Genomic DNA, 21899 nt, shown 5'->3' on the forward strand with positions numbered 1-21899 from the left:
CAAAGAACAGAAAACCACTGCAGAGGCACTAAAGATGAAGGAATACTAACCCAACTTGGATGCACATGGGGAGGTGAGCAGGGAAAGCTCCCCAGGAAGAAGCACCTAAGTATAAGGAAAGAGCGAGAGTGGAGCAGGTATGGGCTTTCAACAATGAAGTGGTTCTGACTGCCTGCTGCCTAGAGGCAGGCATGAGAGGTTGAGAGGAGGTGAGTGAGGGAAATAAAGGACAGTCATGAGCAAGTATAAGCATGAGCAATGTCTAAGAAGTTTAGGTTTTAGCTGAGGAAGAATGAGTCATCCTGACGGGTTTTAAGCAGGGGAATGACAGATCCAATTTATATTTTAGAAAGATGAGCTTCTCAAAGAGGCGGACATAGATATGAAACAGGCAAGTCTTGAGTGCTGGGACTATAAGGAGACACTTGAATGTCTTGGTAAGAAAAAATGAAAAATGATAGGGAACAGAATAGGAATGGAGACAAGGAAGTGGCACTTGTAACTAGATCTCTGATGGAACTAGAGGAGTACGAGGAATCCTGGTTGACATCTCCACCCTTCACATTGAGTTGAGGTACAGCAGCAGAAACAACTGATTTGGAGTTGGGGAGAAAGAGAAGATGATGAGTTTGCTTTTGGACTTGCTAAGCTGATGTGGCCTCAGGAATGTTCCAGCAGATGTTAGAGGCATCTGCTAGGAAGGTAGATAAAAAGATCTGAAGCTCAGTGTACAGAGATTAGGCTACAGAGAGAGATGCTGAAGGTGATGACTCAGAAGAAGTTTGAGATAGGACTACCAATGATAGAGACAGTCCTGAAAATACCAGGCTATAGTACAAGGCTATGAAAAAGAAGAAAAGTCCCAAAATACTGAAATTTCAAAAGTCATCTGGGCTCAAGAGTTTTGAAAAGAGATAAGAGATCAAAAGTTCCAGAGGCTGTTAACTGATGATCTTGGGAAAAAGAATGATAATTTCTTGTTGAAAGTCATGTTTGTTCACTTAAAGTCATAAACTATGCTTATCACAGAAGGTCAATTTTATCAACAACCTTGTGATAATTAACCCACTAACTATGACCTTATCGATTTAGCTTTAATAAGCTCAACCAGTATAATAATGACCAGTGCAGGAACCACATGTAGGCATTCTCCCTTGAAATAATTATTTTACAAATAAAATATGAGGTAGCTTCATAGGTTAAATCTAAAGTACCATGTATATTCTTCATTGGCCATGTTATTTCTTCAGATTGGGTGACTGGTGTAGTGATATTTAAGTTGAGACCTGAATGTCAAAAGTCCTATGAAGATAAGGAAGAATTATTGTGTAAGCAAAGGAAAAAACAATTTTGAAGAGGCCCTGAGTTAGAAGGATTTGGAAGGTTTAGGCAACAAAAAAAACCCAATGTGCTGAAGCACAGCTGGATAGAGCCAATGGGAACAGTGGTGGATGGTGGTGGTGTGCCATGGCACCAGGCAGGGGCCAGCACTAAACTGCTTTGCAGATTTTACTGTAAGAATAACGAGAAGGTATTGCAAAGATTTTAAGCATGATACTACCAGGATCTGATTTAAACTTTAAGAGAATATATTTGAGATATAAACTATAATCCAGTTTGGAAACAGTAGAGTATTTGTATAGAAAGGTAATAAAGTTTAGGGGGGAAAAAAGATCAATGAGGACCACCTGTAGGCAAAAGACTTCATATGACTCTAATGACTGTGATTTCAGAAAATTAAATACCTGTGTTATATAAAATATTATTAATTTAATTATTCTGGTTTTTAGTTTAGACTTTTGGCATCATTATATTGTTACCACCTAATGTGAATACTATACAATAAAAACCAAAGGCATTAAAAAGTAAACAGTTTTATCATCATCTAATAAAAGCATTACGTGATAAAAACAAAAGGTGATTAATATACTTAGTTAAAAGAATGAAGATTAACTCAAATCTGATAACGATTCCCTGATGCATCTACACATATATCCAAAAACAATCTATAATCATTTCTATATAATAGGAACATGATCATTTCTATATAGGATTACTTCTATATAAAAATGTTAATAGGTAACTTGGTTTTATATATCGCACACTACTTCATACAAAAAAACAACTGTCTGCGCAACCAAAAAGTTTATTTAATTCAGCAAGCAATGGTTATTTTTAAATATATATATGATAAAAGTGATTTAAGTGACTGTCATTTGATATCACAAAGATAATACTGGAACTGTGTCAGTCATTCTCCTACAGTTCAATTTTCTTTGCTATATTACTATATTAATCTTATTCCTACACATTTTCCTTCTATTCTTCACCTTTTCAGCATCAATAATTACGTCTTACATAGGAATGACCAGATACTTTAAGTTAATTTTTTCATGACGGTCACAAAGTCATTGCATAAAACTGTCAAAAGTCTATTATATCAATGTAATTAAAAAAAAATCACGGGAAGCAAGTATGCATTACTAAAAATGATCAAATATTATAAAGTGTATTAATTATTCTCTGGAATTTAAAAATAATTAAGCAATTAAGTATTAATAATTAAAAAGTGTACTAAGTTACAAATTATCAAGAAATGGGTTTAAGCTAATAAAAAGTTAAAATCAAACCAATCCCTTAGTAAATACAAGAAAAATGTGAATAAAAAGAAAAGCATTTTAAGCATCTATTAACTGATAAAAGCATATCTATGTTTATTACACTAGATGTATTAGAGTAATTTTAGAGAACTTTGATAACTTGATACCATTTACCTGTTGGAGGCAGGCAGTCTTTCCAATCAAAATAGCCTGCATAAATTCCAGGTTCTAAGGAGCCAACGATGGGATCAGCTTTCATCTCAATGTAATTTTCAAAGAGTCTTTGGTCTAATTCTTTCAATGAGGCCATGCTAACCTATAAACATATAATAAAGAGTAATTATAAGTTGTCCATTTGAGGGTGAAGGAAAAAGTAACACAATGTAAATTTTAAAATACTTCAGTATATTTTAAAAGCACTTATCAACTTTCCTACATTAAAAAAAAAAAACATGATTTTTATTTCCTTTATTTTCAGGAAAAAGAACACTCTTTGCACGGCTATTTAATAGGATAAGAATTAATCCCTACGTATGGACTAGAGGTCATGTTCACAGAAAGTTTAGCCCAGATGAACTGTGAGTTCCTGCTGGTAATGGGAGCAGAAAAAAGGTGAGGAGGTTGGCATCGGTCCTACAAGTCTATGCCTGATCTCACTGGCATCTAAGAGGACAAGAAGTTATAGACAGGATGGATAGAGTACTAAGTTTGAGAAGTAAAGAGTCTGTGGGTCCAGGTTCCTCTGCAGTGGACTGGTGACCTATCTGCTTCTACAACACTGACCCATGGGACACAAGCTTCTCTCCAACATCAGACTTGAGTTTCAAGAAGCTAATGTTGAAAAATAAATATACATCTAGAGAGTTTAGCAGCTATAAACAGGAATATCTGTCAAACAGTGAAATTAAGTTGTGGAAGAGAAAAGCAACAAAACTTGAATTTAGAAAAATAATGAAAACCTATAAGAAGACTTAAGTACTAAAGCAAGACTTCATGAAGATAAAACACATGATTTCCAAAGCTAACAACTGAGTAAATTAATTGAAGAAACTACTGGTCACTACAAAGACTAAAATTAAGTGCAATTAAGTACTTCAAAGCACAAAGTAAAAATGTAAAGAGGTACAAATTATGAAATAAGAGACTAAGGAGACAGATCTAGAAGCTATAATATGCAAAAAAAAAATCGAGAAGAGAAATATGAGTAGTTAGAGAACAGGTAATAATTAAACAAGCAACAGAAAAAAATTTAACTGGTTCTAAAGACTGAGTTTGCAATTTGAATAGGCTTGCTGCGTTCCAGGTTAGACTAAAGAAATGTTGTACACATTTAGGTAAATACTATTAAAGTACTCATTTTGTAAATAATAAAAAGAGAGAATCATTTAAGGTTCCAGATAAAAAAAATAATTTATCAAAAACATAGATCTCTCCCTTTGAAACAACAATAAGTTGAACACCTAAAACTCAACAAAAAACACCCAACCTGCACATCAGCGCATCTGAGCGTGGTATCTGCACATAAGAGTTACCACAGGTCAGAACCCTGACTGTCGGGCAGTGGACTGGGAGAAATAAAGAAACTGCCTTCTGCAGCCGCCTGAGCTCACTGCAGGAGGAGGGAGAGGGGTGAAGGAGTGGCGAGTTCCCTGAACAGCCCTGCCTGGGAAAACTGCAGGGTCCAGTCATCAGGGCAGAAAGCAGAGAAGCAGGACGTGACCGCAGAGGAACAATAGTTGATTTTTGCCGGCCATGGTTACAAAACCAAGGCTGAGACGCAGCCCCCAACTCCTAACACAGAGGGCTCCTCCTCCCATACCCTCAGAGACAGATCACCGCGGAGCCCAGGAGAATCTGAACAAATGCTGCTGAGACTGTCGCTGACACTGACAGGGACTGAAACTGAGGGTAGCGAGCGTGATTAAATATCTACAAGAAAATTTAAAAAGTGTTATTAAGATTTTATATAAAGCAGGGATCCAAGAAGCTGAGACGCCACCTATAGGAAACCAAAAGAAAAACTCCTTCTTTGCAACAGGCTAAATAGAGACCTTTATATAATAAGTCTTTCTGGAAAAACAGTAGAATACACTTTCATTAATGCCCAGGCAGAGAAATAGAACATTAAACACCATGAACAACCAAGGTGACAAAGCATCGCAGAAAGAAAAGAAAAATCTCCAGAAAATAAGCTTACAGACACAGAAATATGTGACTTCAAAGACAGAGAATTCAGGATGGTACTTCTGAAAAAAACTCAGTGAATTCGAACACAAGTCATATAATCAATATCAGGAATTGAAAAAAACACCTAGAAGAGCAGAGCAAAGAAACTGAAACATTCAAAATGAACAAAATAGAGATAGCCTCAACAAATATAAGAGGGCTGAAATAATACTAACCATATTCGCTGATCATAATGCTTTGAAACTAGAGATCAACTGCAGAAAGAAAGCAGGAAGAACCACAAATACATGGAGATTAAATAGCATGCTACTGAAGAATAACTGGGTCAGAGAAGAAATAAAAAGAGAAATCAAGAGATACATAGAAATGAATGACAATGATAGTACACATATCAAAAATATTGGAACATGGCAAAAGTGGTCATAAGAGGAAAGTTCATATCATTATAGGCGTATCTCCAAAAACAAGAATGAGCCCAAATAAATAACCTAAAAAACCAGAAAAGGAAGAACAAATGAAGCCTATAGTCAGCAGAAGGAAAGAAATATCAAAATTAAGAAGAATTAAATGAAATTGAAAACAAACAAACAAACAAACAAAAAGAAATGCAACAAAAAAGCTGGTTCTTTGAGAAGGTTAATAAAATTGACAAACCCCTAGCTAGACTCATTAAAAAAAAAAAAAAAAAGGACACAAATCAACAAAATCAAGGATGAAAGAGGGGAAATTATGACTGACATCACAGAAATACAAAGGATCATACAAGAATACAATGAAAAGGTATATCACACCAAATTTAATAACCTAGAAGAAATGGACCACTAGTTAGAAAAATACAACCTTCCTAGACTGAATCAAGAAGAACTGGAAAATCTAAATAAACCAATCAGCAGTATGGAAATTGAAACAATCATCAAAAATCTACCAAAAAGTAAAAGTCCAGGACCAGATGGCTTCACCAGTGAATTCTACCAAACATTCAAAGAAGACGTAATACCTATTCTCCTCAAACTCTTCCAAATAATCGAAGAGGAGGCAATACTCTCCAACCCATTTTATGAGGCCAGTATCACTCTGATACCAACACCTGGTAAAGATAACACAAAGAAAGAAAACTACAGACCAATATCTCTCATGAACACAGATGCAAAAATCCTAAATAAGATACTAGTGAACCGAATACAGCAACATATTAAAAAGATTATACAACATGATCAAGTTGGCTTCATCCCAGGGGCACAGGGATAGTTGGTTCATCATACACAAATTAATTAATGCGATATACCACATAAACAAATTAAAGAATAAGAATGATATGATCATATCAATAGATGCAGAAAAAGCCTTCAACAAGATACGGCACCCATTTATTAACAAAATCAGTATAGAAGGAAAATACCTTAACATAATAAAGGCCATCTATGACAAGCCAACATTATACTTAATGGTGAAAAACTAAAAACCTTCCCTTTAAGATCAGGAACAAGCCAAGGCTGTCCACTATCGCCACTGTTATTCAACGTAATATTGGAGGTCCTAGTGACTGCAATTAGATATGAGAAAGATATAAAATGCATCCAAATAGGATACGAAGAAGTCGAACTGTCACTATTTGTGGATGACATGATTCTCTATATAGAAAACCTTAAAGACTCCACAAAAACACTACTAGAAACAATAAGCAAATACAGTAAAGTTTCTGGACACGAAAATCAATGTTCAAATATCCACAGCTTTCCTATACTCTAATAATGAAGTGTCAGAAAAAGAAGTGGAAAAAATAATTCCTTTTGCAATTGCAACAAAAAGAATGAAATGCCTAAGAATAAATTTATAGAAACAAGTGAAGGACCTATATAATGAAAACTATAAGACCCTATTAACAGAAATCGAAGAAGACACAAAGAAATGGAAAGATATTCTGTATTCCTGGATTTGTAGAATTCACATAGTTAAAAAGACCATGTTACTTAAAGCATTATACAGATTTAATGCAATCCCCATCAAAATCCTATAGGCATTTTTGAAAGAAATAGAAAACTCATCAGATTTGTATGGAAGCACAAAAGACGTCGAATTGCCAAAGCCATTCTGAGAAAAAAGAACGAGCTAGAGGCATCACTCTGCCCAACTTCAAATTACACTTCAAAGCAGCAGTAATCAAAACGGCATGGTATTGTTAGCAAAACAGACACATGGACCAGTGGAACAGAATTGAGAGTCCAGAAGTAAACTTATATTTATATGGGTAAATACTTTTCGACAAAGAAGCCAAAAACATATAAAGGAGAAAGGAAAACCTCTTCAATAAATTGTGCTGGGAAAACTGGAAAGCCAGCTGCAAAAGAATGAAACTAGACTGTTGTGTATCACCACACACCAAAATTAACTCAAAATGAATTAAGGACTTACATAAGACCTGACGCAATAAAACGCATAAAAGAAAACATAGGAACTAAACTTAAGGACCTTAGATTTAAGAGGATTTTATGAATTTGACCTCAAAAGCAAGGGAAATAAAAGTTAAAATAAATGAATGGGACTACATCAAACTAAAACGTTTCTGCTCAGCAAAATAATTCATCAACAAGGTAAAGAGAGAACCATCTGAATGGGAAAATATATTTGCAAGCAACACCTCCGATAAAGGTCTAAATCCAAAATATACCAAGAACTCATACAACTCAATAACAACAACAAAAAAACAAATGATCCAATCAAAACATGGGCAGAGGAACTGAACAGACATTGCTCTCTAAAGGACATACAAATGGCCAACAACTATATGAAAAGGTGTTCAACATCACTAGATATTAGGAAAATGCAAATCAAAATCATAATGAAATACCATCTCACACCTGTAAGAATAGCTATAATCAACAGGACAAGTGATAACAAATGTTGGAGAAGATGTGGAGAAAAAGGAACCCTCATACACCGCTGTTGAGACTGCAAATTGGTACAGCCACCGTGGAAAATAGTATGGAGCTTCCTCAAAAACTAAGAATTGATCTACCATATGATCCAGCAATCCCTCTTGGGAATTTATCCCAAAGACTTGAAAACCCATATCCAAAAAGATATTTGCACACCAATGTTCATAGCAGCATTATTCACAGTGGCCAGGACATGGAAGCAAGCAAAGTGTCCTATGACAGATGTTTGGCTAAAGAAGCTGTGGTACATATATACAATGGAATATCACTCAGCCATAAGAAGAGATGAAATACTGCCATTTGCAACAATATGGATGGACCTCGAGATAATCATGCTAAGCGAAATAAGCCATAATATCACTTATATGTGGGATACAAATCTAAAAGCAACAAATGAGCAGAAGAAACAGAGACTCATGGACATAGACTATAGACTAGTGGTTACCAGAGGACTATAGACTAGTTGTTACTAGTGAGGTGGGGGAGGAGCGGGGAGGTAGATGGGGTAAAGGGGGTAAAATATATTGTAGCTGAAGGAAACTGGACTTTGGGTGCTAAACACACAATAGAATATACAGATGTCAAATGATAATGTACACCTGAAAATTATATAATTGTATTAACCAATGTTACCCCAATCAACTTAATAAAAAATTTTTAAAAATTCTCAAAAAAATATTTTACCTATAAAGGAGAAAGAATCAGTCTGATATTAGATTTCTCATATGCAACATCAGAACTTGAAATTACCAGAATAATATCTAGAGGAATAAAAGAAATGCAACCCAAGAATCCTATATTTAGCCAAGGTATCATTCACTAACAAAATTCAAGAAACATATTTTTGGATATGCAAGGATTCAAAGAGTATATATATCATCCACGTACTTGAGAAAGGACTCTAACCTAAAAGCAAATAGATGAGATTGAGGAGGATGAACAATTTAGGAAAATAGTAGTGGGGAATGAACTTTGAGTTCCCTTCCATCCTCCGTCATCACTTTCCTTCTCAAATATTTAGAAACATAAACCTAAATAGATGATTAGAGATGCTTTGGGATTATAAAATACAAATGTTAATTCTTGAAAGAGAAGAGGCATCCATAAAGGAAATACTATTAAGAACCCAAAATGACGATGAAAATACATTATCAAAATCTGTGTAACAGGGGTAAAGCAGTGGATTTTATAGCTAAAAATGCATCTATTAAAAGGTTTAAAAGAAGTGAGGCTTAAAATTAATGTTTTAATCTTCTACTTCAGATAGCTAGAAAGAGAAAATTAAAGTCAAAGAAAGAAGTAATGAGTAAGTATAAAGCACAAATCAATTAAATATTTAAAAAGATTAATATTAGAGAAAGCCATCAATTTCAAAAGTTGATTCTTGAAAGGGTTATTATAGTTTTATGTCAGACAACATAGAGAAAATTAATAAACTCCTAAGAAACACGCCTTTCTAGAAATGGCACAAGAGTCCATTATTTAAAATGCTTTCACATGATGAAAACTTCAGGCCCAGATGATTTCACTACTAATCTACCAAGCATTTAAGGAAGAAATTAGATCACACACAAACTTTATAATAGACTAGAGCCTGAGAATATTTCCTATTTTGTTTGGTGAGACCAGCAAAACTGTGATATCAAAACTGACAAGGATATTGCAAGCAAAGAAAATTACAGACCAACAGCCCAAATGAAAAAAGACATAAAAATCCTATCAGCAAATCGAATCTATAAATAAAAAGAATATATTATACAGAAGTGGTATTATTTCAATAGATAAAAAAAAAAAGGACTTGATAAATGTCCCCTCATACCACATATGTTTCAAGATTGTAACAGAGGTCCAAGTCCATGCAATATGGAAAGAAAAAATAAAATATCAGAAAAGAAAGAACCAAGGTTTCAAGACATACTAAAAATCTATAATATATGTGTAATAATAATAATAACACAATAATGAACGCAATGTAATACTTAATGAAAGATCACAGACCTGAATATAACAGCTAAAACTACAAAGCCCCTGAGAAAAAATATTCAGGACACTGAAGCAGGTAAAAATTTTGACAAGATATGAAAGGCATTAAACATTTTAAAAATTGGTAAACTAGACTGCACCAAAATTAAAAATTTCTACCCCAAGTACACCATTATAAAAACAGAATAGCAGCCAGGAACTGGAATACACACACACACACACACACACACACACACACAAAGAATTTATACCCAGATTTCTAAAAATCACTCATAGAAAGGTGAACGACCCAATTAAAAAATGAGTACATGAATTGAACAAGCGTTTCAGAAAAAAAGCTAGCTAAATATGAATATCTGAATGTATAATATGCTTAACATCATTATTTATCAAGGAAAAGTCAATGAAAGCAGTGAGACTGGTTAAAATAAAAATGATAATATGAGGTGTCAGCAAAGATGTGGAACAACTAGAATACTCATACATAGTTGGCTGAGTATAAAATTAGACACCCACTTTGGAAAACTATTCAATGTTTCTAATAAACCTATTCCATGACCAGCAATTCCACGTCTAGGAATATATAGTAGTTCCCCTTTTTCGAGGGGAATACATTTCAAGACCCTCAGTAGAGGACTAAAACTGCAGAAACCAAACCCTGTACAGTTAAGAGATTAACAACGAATTAATAATAAAATAGAACAAATGTCCAGAAAAAGACTTTTACAACAACTACATTCATAAAAACCTACAACTGGAACAACCCAATGGCCAGTACCATAAGAATGATTAAACAAATTTTGGTTAACCAAACTTAGCAATAAAAGAAAATAAATTACTGATGGGCACACAATTTCAATGACTCTCAAAAATTATTAAGTTGGAGCAAAAGCAGCTAGACACAAAAGGCTACAAACTGCATGGTTCCAATTTACATTTAGTTCAAGAACAGGTAATATAATACATTCTGATAGAAATCAGAATAGTGGTGAGAGGGGTGCATGTAGACTAGAATGGGGATGAGAGAAAATTTATGGGTGGTGGATACTGTACACTTAAGACTTGTGTGTTTTACTGTATGTAAATTATACCTCAATTTTTAAAATAAATGGATGAGTAGATACTAGGCAAATGAAACAAAAAGAGAATGGAGTGGCAGTATTAATTTGTGACAAAGCAGGATTAAGGTAAAGTACTCACCTCACAAATTTTGTTGTGAGAATTTAAAAAGATAATTTATGAAACTTGTACAGCATATTTAAAGTACATAATAAATGCTAGCAGCAGTTATTATAATTTCAACTGTCCTATTTTCACTAATGCCCTGTTCGCACCAGCTATGAACATAGATATTAACTAAGTTTGCTTAACATGACTCAAAATGCAAGAATAAAGTCCATCCATCATTATAGCGCTACCTGATAATGATGAATGAAAGTTAAATGGGAAAAAATCCTGTAAAGGAAATCACAGTCTAATAGAAACAATAACAAAAAAAGAAACATTTATAAGACTATATGTTAAAAAATATGGCTGTTAAGGAAGCAGACAGGGAGTGCTTAAGGGACACTAGGAAGGGAACCGAAAAAGGCTTCAAAGAGAAGGTGATGCCTGAGGGCACAGGGCACACTATCCTTTTAGGTAAGGTATCTCTAACCACAACAGGGCACCTATCTAAGGGAAAAAAGGGGAAGATTGCTAATCCAATAACTATGTACTCAGAAACAGCTGTACTCAATAAATTCCTACACTTTACAACTGGGCAGCACCTTTTAAAGTACTCCAAACAGTTGGTTATAACTTACAGAAATACAGAACAGGAGGCAGCATATTGGATGTAGGAGCAAATATAATATTCTACCATTATAGCTTCTTTAGCAGCAATATGTATATCAAAAGATATTCTTATATCATATGGCCTGACCTGTATTATAGCAACTCTTCATCATGGACAGATCCTGACCAATGAACACCTGCTAAGCAGATGTCACATTTCTTCAATTTCTATTCAGTTGCCTTCAACCCATTTAAAATGGTTAAAAAAGTAAAATCATTATTTTGATTTATTTTAATGTTTCCAATTTAAATTTTCTACTTTATTATTTTAAAAACTTTTTGGTAAAAATGCTTTTTAAAAAGCATGTTTCTGAGAAAGGAAAAACTGGAAAATGAAACCTGTCATTTCAAAGATGATAGAAAAGAGTACATTTAACTGTGCCATCTCTATAGAAATAAACTCATCAAACTCTAATCAGAACTTCTATCCAAGTGAATTTGGATTACTTGGTTCAGTCGAATTAATATATATTTTTAATTCTTTATAAATGGATGACTGGACAAATGGCAAACTGACGTTCCTTTATGTTGCTGAACTATAATTTACCAAATCTGGGCAAAATAAATGCCAGGTAAATAATTTTAAAAACTAAATTCTTAATCTCTAGTAGATTGGTGGTACAATTAAACAAACAAACAAAAAAAGAAAACCGTATATAAAACAGAATGTATGTCACCCTGAAAGAGAAGAACAGATGATATTTCTAGGACTTGTCAGTGAGCACCATCATTCCTCACCCCCTTCACCTTCCACTGTGATTCTAACCCGATGACTTACTACTAATCTTTATCATTCCCAAAGCTTTTATTTTCTGAGAATTTTTTAAAATCAAGCTAACTACCTCACATCCCATTCATCAGGCTTCACTTGATTGCTCTAATCTTCTATTAAGGAAGGGAGGAAGGGATAGTCTTTTATTTGATATAGACTGTATTTGATTTGGCCACCTACACATTGAGGGACATTGGAAAAAGCTATACTGCCACTATCTCCTACAATACTGTTTGAAATCATACTATTCCAGAGTAAGTTAATCATTTTTCCCTTACTTAGTAAAAGAAAAGCCAAAATGAGTTTCTGAAAATGAAAAACAACTAAAATGAAATATCAATAGATAGCAAATTTCAGCAAAATTAGACACAACTGTAGAAACAGTGAATTAGAAGAGAGAGCTGAAGAGAGTATTCCTAATCATGTCAGAGAATTAAAGATGAGGGAACAAAGATGAAAGAAAAATGCAACAGACATGAAGAATAGATTAAGAGGATCTACTGTATATTCAATAGCAGATGCTGAAGGAGATAAAAAGAGTGAATAGAGAAGAATAAATATTCAAAGAGGTAAAAACTGATAATTTTCCAAAATTGATTAAAGATATCAGTCGGGAAAAAAAGGCATAATAAAATCATACCAAGAGACTACATAGTGGACTAGAGAATATCAGAGACAAAGAAAATATCTAAAAAGTAGCCAAAGAAAGACTTTCATATATCTCTTTCTGTAATCGACATTTTTAAAGACTAATATAAACAAACAAAAGGAATAAATACAGGAGATTCAACAACATAATTCACAAACTTCATCTAATACACACATATGGAACGTGGTATTCAAAACTGTTGTACATAAATCTTTTCAAGCAAGGTAAAATATTTAAGAAAACTCACCATATATCCTGCAAAGCAAGTTTCAAGCAAGTGAAAACATAATATTCTCTGACCTCAGCGCAATTAAATTAGAAATCTTTAACAAAGAAAACTAACTCCCAATATGTAAAGAACTGCTCCCACAATTTGGAAATTTAAAATCTCACTTCTATATATCTTGTGTGTCAAAGAAAAACACAAAATTAAAATTAGAAAATACAAAACTGAAAACTAAAATAACATGTTAGTATGTAGGACACAGCTTTAGAGAGAGGGAAATTCATAGTTTCAAACGTTCAAATTAAAAAGGCAGAAAGATTTGGAATCAATGAGCTACTAAATAAAACAATTAAGCTAAGTGTCCAACTTATTACAACAGAAAGAAAGAATAAAAGAGAGGGCAAAACCAAAAAATGGTTCTTAAAAAGGCTCTGGCAAGACTGATTGAGAAAAAAAGACTAAAAAAATTCAGTATTCAATCTTAAGTACAAGAAGGGGTCATAACCTCTGATGTAGTTGAGATTGAAATAATATGAAACTATTATAAAAATATTATGCCAAGAAAATACAAATGACCACAACTAACCAAAAGAAACAGAAAACCTGATATTTCTTTGAACATTAAAGAAATTAAGACAGTCATTAAAAATCATTTCACGATGAAAATACCAGTCTTAGAAGATTTTACCAGAGTTCTAAATATTCAAATAATTCCAATCTTATACAAACTCTTTCAGAGGAATAAAAAAGGGAGACACTCTAAGTCATTTTACAAATTAGCATAACCTATGTATAGCAAAATGTATAAATGTCAAAAACAATATTAAATGGAAAAAGCAAGTATAGAAAAATTCATACCATATAATGCCATTTATGCTATTTAAAAGTCAAAAGTAGGTAATATTAAACAATTCATTGTTTAGAAACCATAGAATGCAGAAGTGACTCTACAGGGAAAGGGTGATGCAAATGTGCAGGGCATGAAGGGTTCTTCAGCTTATTGGTGGGTGCACATTTGTTCATTTTATTATTCTTATATCTTACAGCTATATAAGATCTTTTGTAGGGATAAAGTATTTAATTAAAAAATATTTGAAAACTTATAATCTAAAAATATACCAATATTAAACTAATCATAATATAATGTGTTAAAATGCTATTCCAACATTATGAAATAAGATCTTTTGTAGGGATAAAGTATTTAAATAAAAAATATTTGAAAACTTATAATCTAAAAATATACCAATATTAAACTAATCATAATATAATGTGTTAAAATGCTATTCCAACATTATGAACCAAGCGTGTTAAGAAGAGGAGGATTTGATTCCAATTTGTACTGTGGGATGATATATAAGGAGAGGCTATAAAAGGCTTTCTACAAGATGAGACATCTGTATCTGAGATGGGATTTGAAAGATGATCGAGATTGTGTCAAGTTGAGGCTGAGGAAAAGCCATTCCAGACAGACAGTATAACACAAGCTATGGTAAATGTTCTTAAAATAGAGCCTGGTAAGCTGATGTAGAATGAATGAATGAATGAGTAGACAAATTACATGAAATGTTCAAGGAAAGATGAGTGGCTAGATGACAGGTAACTGGAGTAAGAGAGTTGAATGCCATGAAAAAAGAATAAAACACTGTTCATACATCAGCTTAAGGAACTTAGGTTTTACTCTTCAGCAATGCAGAGTACTAAAATATGGGAAAGAGAAGGAACAATATAATCAGATCTGTATTTCTGAAAGCTCATCCTTGAAACACCGCAGATGAGTTGGAGAGTGAAAGAATTTAGACATTAAACAAAGAATTTAGGAGGGAGGTTCTTGCAATTGCACAGTGGTGAAAAAGGACAGTGTGGACAAGAACTGCAAATTCAGAAGATGACAAATTCAGAAGATGGTTAAGGGGTTGAAATGAGAAGACTCAGCATAAACTCTCATGAGGAATGGAGTCAAGAACAATTACCAGGTTCCTGGCTTGCTGATTCAATGACTATTGACTAAGACAGAAAATGCATAAAAAGAAGCTGATTTGAAAGAGGAAGGAAGATTATTTTGGTTTGAGAATGTTGATCTGATCCCAGTGGAAACTTCTAGTGAAGATGTCTGGTAAGAAACAGAACTAAGTCCTAGGAATAACATGTAGGTTAAAGATAAACATTTTGGAAATCATGGGCATCAATAAATGAAGCAGCGGGAGTAGATAAGATCTCCTAAGAAAACTGTTTAGAGTATGAAGAGGAAACAAAGCACAAGCCCAGAGAACAAAAATAGTAAAAATATAGTTAAAGACAACTATAATAGTGGTAGAATTTTATCTGCTCAGGTGAAATGTTTCCCCCCACTTTGATTCCCTCCCTCCCACTTCCACCCCTGACCTATGGTTGTTGCTGTCTCCCCTTAAGAGCTGGATCTCTGAAGGTGGGGCCACTCCTCCCATGCACTCATGGTGCACACCCAGGGCCTGGGGCCCCTGGCGCATGGTCCATGGCTCCACCTAGGGCACGAACCAAGGACCTTCTGTGAGTAAAGCAGACATGCTAATTACTACACTATGGAACCCCACAGGTGAAAGGTTTTTGATTTAGCAATCCCGCATCCTATCCAACCAGTGAACCAATGGTTTTTACACATTTAATTCCTCCACCTCCCCAAATTCTTTCTTTCATCTCTGAAACAACACCTTCTATGTGAAAGCTTATCTCCTTCCTTGCTTTGGGAAAGCTTTTCTGAATTAACTTCTGTACATGAGAGAAAATATTTTACTTTATAAGTTATAAAGTCCTTGAGTTCTTATAGCTGTACTATCTCCTTATGTTTGTGTTTCTTTTTACCCTCTCCATTTACACAAGGAACTTGAGGCAATTAAATAGGGCCAAAAATTAAGTATTTAGTAGGCAGAGACACAGCTGATCAACTGATAATTCCTGTCTATAAGAACTTAAACTCCCAGATTAATTTACAACTAATTTATTTTCTAAAAAGAGCCTCTAAAAATAATTTACCTAATTTACATTATGAAGAGATGGGGAAGCTAAAATAAATATAAAGGACATAAAACTAGTCATTCACATCTATGAATTCAAGGGGTTTCAAACAAAATTTAAGTATTATACAATTAAGCTAAAATAATCAAGTGTGTAAAATATGGTACATACGATTCAAGTGACTCAAAAATCTTTAAAACTGATTGATGTATGTAAAAGATCTTCCCTAGACATAGTAAAAAAAAAAAAAAAAAAAAGAAGCTGTCCTTACAACCCCCATGTTGGAATAAAACTTCAATCAAGAATTCAATGACAGACTTGTTTAATGACTACAGTCCCGAGTCAACTGAAAATCTGCAATTATACAAACTCTAAATTTGATATTTGCTTTTTAAAGAATAAGACAGGTTAAAATAGCATTTTACATATGTTTAAAAAATTCCTTGAAATTATATAATTACAGCTACTGTAAATGTCTTATTGCTTTGGTATATTTTCATGGGAATAATTTTGTTCTTTATTTTAAGATGTATAGTGCGGAGCCAGAAAACATTCTGGATTTGGAATGAGAAAAATTAATGTTGAGTGCTGTTTGCTCTGCTATTTAAATAGAGCGAATCATTAACCTCTCTGAGCATCCTTTTGCATGAAAAAAAAAGTTAATATCTTCTTTAATTACTTTCTAGGACTATCTGCATCAAATAACATTATATATATGAACTCATTCTAGCTTTAAATAATCATTGGTATCTCTGGCTGAGCAGTCCCAAGCCCAGCAGTAGTGACAGTCAGCCTAAGTTCGTGGCTTGGCCTCTTGAGGCACATCCAAGCCGAGTGTGTGTGGCAGTCATCTGCAGATTGCTTGGTAGCTCATGTGAAATGGCTCCAGACTGGGTACTGGTGGCAGGTGAACTTGGCCTGCAGCAAGCCCCGCAGGGAGTACCACTGGCCTGCACATCCAGTGGTCAGCTTTAGTCTGAGCCGGAGCACCACTCAAGGCCACATCTAAGCATGACACACCAAAAGGGCAGACTGAGAAGGCATCAGAGCCTTGCTAAAGTGAATCCTGCTCCAAAGAGTCAGTCCCTGTGCAATAGCTCCTCCACTAGTCACTGGCCAGTCCTCACATTCGATAAGCCCAAGGGTCAATCATTCCAACTGACATGCAAACAGAAACCAAGGCTCAACTACAACAGGAGGGTACACATAATCCAAAAAAAGGACACACCTGAGCACCCATGTCTGGTGACCAGGGAGACTGCCCCACTGAATCTCAATGGACCTACTGCATTATCAATTATTAAGACCAGGAGACCTAGTATAAAAACAAACACAGGGAGGAAGCCAAAGTAGAAGACAAAGAAACATGTCCCAAATGAAAGAACAAAACATAGCTTCAGAAAAAGAACTAAACAAAATGGAGACAAGCAATCTACCAGAGACAGAGTTCAAAACACTGGTTATAAGGATGTTAAATGAACTTAGGGGAAGAGTAGATGAACTTAATGAGAACTTTAACAAAGAAACAGAGAACATAAAAATGCAGATAAAAAACATAAAAAAGAACCAGTGAGAAATGAAGAATACCTTAGGAGGAATCAACATAAAGTAGATAAAGCAAAGGATTGAATCAGAGATTTAGAAGATAAGATAGCAAAAAAAATCACCCAATCAGAAAAGAAACAAGAAAATAAAAAAAAATAATAAAAAAAAAAGGAGTGTTTAAGGGGTTTCTGGGACAACATTCACATCAGAGGGGTACCAGAAGGATAAGAGAGAGAGTGAGGAATCAAAAAAAAAAAAAAAAGAAATCTATTTGAAGAAATATAGAAAACTTTCTGAACCTAGTGAAGGAAAGCAAAGAAAGTCCCAAACAAGATGAACCCAAAGAAGCCCACATCAACATATATCATAATTAAAATGCCAAAGGTTAAAGAGAAAGAGAGAATCTTAAAAGCAGCGAGAGAAAATCAATTAGTTACCTACAAGGGAGCTCCCTTGACACTGTCAGCTGATTTCTCAATAGAAACTTTGCAGGCCAGAAGGAACTGGCATGAAATATTCAAAGTGATGAAAAGTAAGGAGGTACAACCACTCAGCAAAGCTATCATTTAGAACCAAAGGACAGATAAGGAGCTTCCCAGACAAGAAAAAGCTAAAGGAGTTCATTATCAAGTCAATATGACAGGAAATGCTGGAGGAAGTTCTTTGAAAAGAAGAAAAAAGAAAAAAAAAATTATAAGTATGAATAATAAAATGGCAATAACTATATACCTATCAACAATTATTTTGAATTTAAATGGATTAGGTGCTCCAATAAAGACAGGGTAGCTGAATAGATAAGAAAACAGGACCCTTATATAAGCTGCCTACAAGAGATTGCAAGGCACACACAGACTGAAATTAAAGGGATGGAAAAAAGTGTTTCATGAAAATGAAACAAACAAACAAAAAAGCTGGGTTAGCAATACTTATGCCAGAAAAAATAGACTTTAAAATAAAGGCTGTGACAAGAGACAAAGAAGGACCAGTAATCCCACTTCTGGGTATTTTATCTGAAGAAATTTAAAACACTATTTTTAAGGTATAGCATTATGTACAATAGTCAAGATATTGAGTATACCTGAGTGTCAATCAATGGATGAATGGATAAAGAAGAGCTGGTACATATATGCAATGGAGTATTACTCAACCATAAAAAATAATGAAATCTTGCCATCTGTAACAACATAGATGGACCTAGACTAGAGAGTATTGTTATTAGTGGAGTAAGTCAGATAAAGACAAAAGCCATACAATTTCATTTATATGTGGAAAATAAAGAACAAAATAAAAAAATAAATCAGAAACAAACTCACAGATACAGAGATCATTTTGATGGCTGCAAGATGGGAGTGGAGTTGCGGGGTCGGTGAAAAAGGGGAAGGGCTTAAGTATAAATTGGTAATTACAAAAGAGTTGTGGAGATTTAAAGTATAGCATAAGGAATGCAGTTAATAATAATGTAATAACTATACGGTACCTGATGGGTACTAGATTTATCGATGCTATCACTTTGTAAGTTATATAAATGTCTAATCACTAGGTTGTACCCCTGAAATTAATATATCGTATGCCCACTATAAACTGAAATTTTTTTTAAAAATTCAGAAAAAAAATTCTAATTCTGAATGTGAGAACTAGCCTACCATTTAGTCTAAGTTGCATTCCCAAATTCTTCATATTAGCTTGTTCTCAAAAGGATCTGGAAAAAGACTAAGAAGGATACCTAAGTCTCTTTATATATCAATTTTATTCTACTTCTTAATAATATAAACTGAAGCAATATATAGTTCCTACTTAAAATTTTGTAAAACCCTAAAGAAAACCTAACTTATTGCTCTGCTATATACAATTCCTAATCATTTCATATATTTTTTAAATGATAAAAAGTTTCTCCAATAAATATACTGGTATTATTATTGTTGTTGCATAAGAACAAAGTGCCCATTACTTACTGCAAGAGAGTACCTTGCAATTCACAATACAAAAATTTCTGGAAATAAACTTGACTTTTGGCCCTATAATCTTAAGTCACAACATTTCTCATCAGGATGATTAATCTTTACGAAAAGGCAGGAAAACAAGACAGAGCCACCCACTTTGATATTTTCATTCTTTGAAAAAAAAAAATCCCAATTTAGCTCATGAACTAGAACTATCATTTGTAAAAAATATGCAATCTATCAAGAGTACATTTTGATTATAAGATTAACAAGATGATTATCTTTCTTACTCTTTGCGCTGAGAAAACTGTACTGACATTAAAAAGTGGTTCTAGCTTAGTTTTACTTAGAAATCTGATAAACATGCTCAGGAACCAACCAACCTCTAATAACAAGGTTACTTCACATTTTCCTTTTCTGCTTACTTAAAAAAATATACACAACAAAGTATAACTTTTTTAAAAACCTACTCCATTAATACAGGATTCATTTTTGTTCAGTCTTGCTACGGACTACAGAGTGGAGAATATGTACTTGTACTTTTCTGGTCCAAATCTGTTGTGTAACAAATATACACAACAAAGTATAACTTTTTTAAAAACTTACTCCATTAATACAGGACTCATTTTTGTTCAGTCTTGCTACGGACTATAGAGTGGAGAGTATGCACTTGTATTTTTCTGGTACAAGGTCTGTTGTAAGCCAGTTGTGTGTATGTGTACACACACAAGTGCTCAAGCACCTGTGTGCCTGCTTAAGTAGTAAAGCAAAAGGATCACTGCAGTCTTACGGAAAGGGAGAGAGGAAGAAGTGTGAATAAGCAGGAAGAGGTTTTTCTGCAGGCTCAGAGTTTGCTGTTGGCTATAAATAAAAACTTTAATCTAAAAGGAGCCAAATTTGAGATGATTCTTAAAGATTTGGGTTTAATGCCTTTCCCTCATTATTTTATTCTCTTACTTTTGAACAGCTTAGGTGAGGAGTAAATCAGCTCTAACCTTGAGAAAGCTTTGTTTTAGAGGAAAGATGAGTGTATTAAATTAATGATTCAAGGTGAGTTATGAGAAGGACAGCAATCATTCAAAGATAGGGTTGGGTGAAGATGGGGAAGGAATATGGGTGTGGGGAGAGCAAGCAGAGGGAAAAGTGTAGGAAAGCAAAAGAACGAGGATGCTTAGAAAACAGTCTGGAAACTAAGTTGATAAAACAACCAACTTGTCCATTTAACATAATTAATTTACCTGTGTTATTTTTTCTATTCCCTGGAAGTTGTGCTTTTCAAAATGTTCTGCTATATTTAGGAAGGTGTGACGTTCTAGGTAGCAGCAATTACTTAGGACTATCAAAAGTTGCTGTTCCTAAAAGTGAAACAAATTTTTTAAAAATTACATATACAATTAATAAATTGAGAGTCTAACACATAACATTTATCACTTATTAACTTTAATGATAATTTTGGTGTTTAATATCAATAGCTGACACTTTGTTTTTCTTGGTCCTTCTTTCTCAATATTAATACAGAGAGAAACAATACAATTCTGTAATTCTATTAATTGCTCGTTATTATACAATAAAAAGTTAAAGAATGTTCCCTTTGAAATTTAATAGGTGTATGGAGACATAGATTGATGAAACACAGTTAAATAATAGGATCAGCTGTCAATCTAATGCTCTAATGCAAGAGAGGAATAACTACTTTACTAGTTATTCTACTTAATATTTTGTGCACAAAAAAAGCTACAAAATGAATATTTTTGAGAGCCCAGAAAAGAGAAAGAGCAATTAGGAGGATCGTTTTACAAACTATACAAATGTCTAACTAACGTACTGTATTCTTGCAACTAATAAATAATAAAATAAAACTTTTAAAAAATGAATATTTTTAAGTAGTAACAAAAATGTGGAAACTCTTAGAAAACAGTTTATAAGAGAATTATAATACAATCCATATGATGGGCTCCTTCAAAAAACTTGAGCTTTCACAGATTTTTTTTTTTAATGTAGAATAGTCTCCTTCTTACAGGGAAAGAAGGCACAGAGGCTAGGGGACTCTCCCTCAGTGTCAGTCAGAGAGAGGACTAGAGGCCTACATTCTATACTCTTCAGGATTCTAGCTACATAAAGTAATTTCTTATCAAAATTACCAGCCCCAATGCTGATGAATAAAACATCTTTTACAGTTCAGAAGTACTATTTTTGTCACGGCTATTGTGGCTCACTGAGAGCATGATCCCAGT

General features: G+C 33.9%; 1 protein-coding gene across 3 annotated transcripts in view; it reads right to left on the bottom strand.

The window, feature by feature from the left end:
- The window catches only part of EXOC2 (exocyst complex component 2), a 210204-nt gene that overhangs the window by 43487 nt on the left and 144818 nt on the right, over window positions 1-21899 (bottom strand). For all 3 annotated transcript variants that reach the window (XM_011383239.2, XM_023524910.1, XM_011383240.2), the window contains exons 22-23: window positions 20904-21020; window positions 2775-2916 (exon numbers count right to left, since the gene is read on the bottom strand). In XM_011383239.2, coding sequence (XP_011381541.1) covers window positions 2775-2916; window positions 20904-21020 — 259 coding nt within the window. The remainder of the gene's footprint in view (window positions 1-2774; window positions 2917-20903; window positions 21021-21899) is intronic.

Source organism: Pteropus vampyrus, unplaced genomic scaffold (assembly GCF_000151845.1).
Source record: "Pteropus vampyrus isolate Shadow unplaced genomic scaffold, Pvam_2.0 Scaffold509, whole genome shotgun sequence".
NCBI classification, from domain to species: domain Eukaryota; kingdom Metazoa; phylum Chordata; class Mammalia; order Chiroptera; family Pteropodidae; genus Pteropus; species Pteropus vampyrus.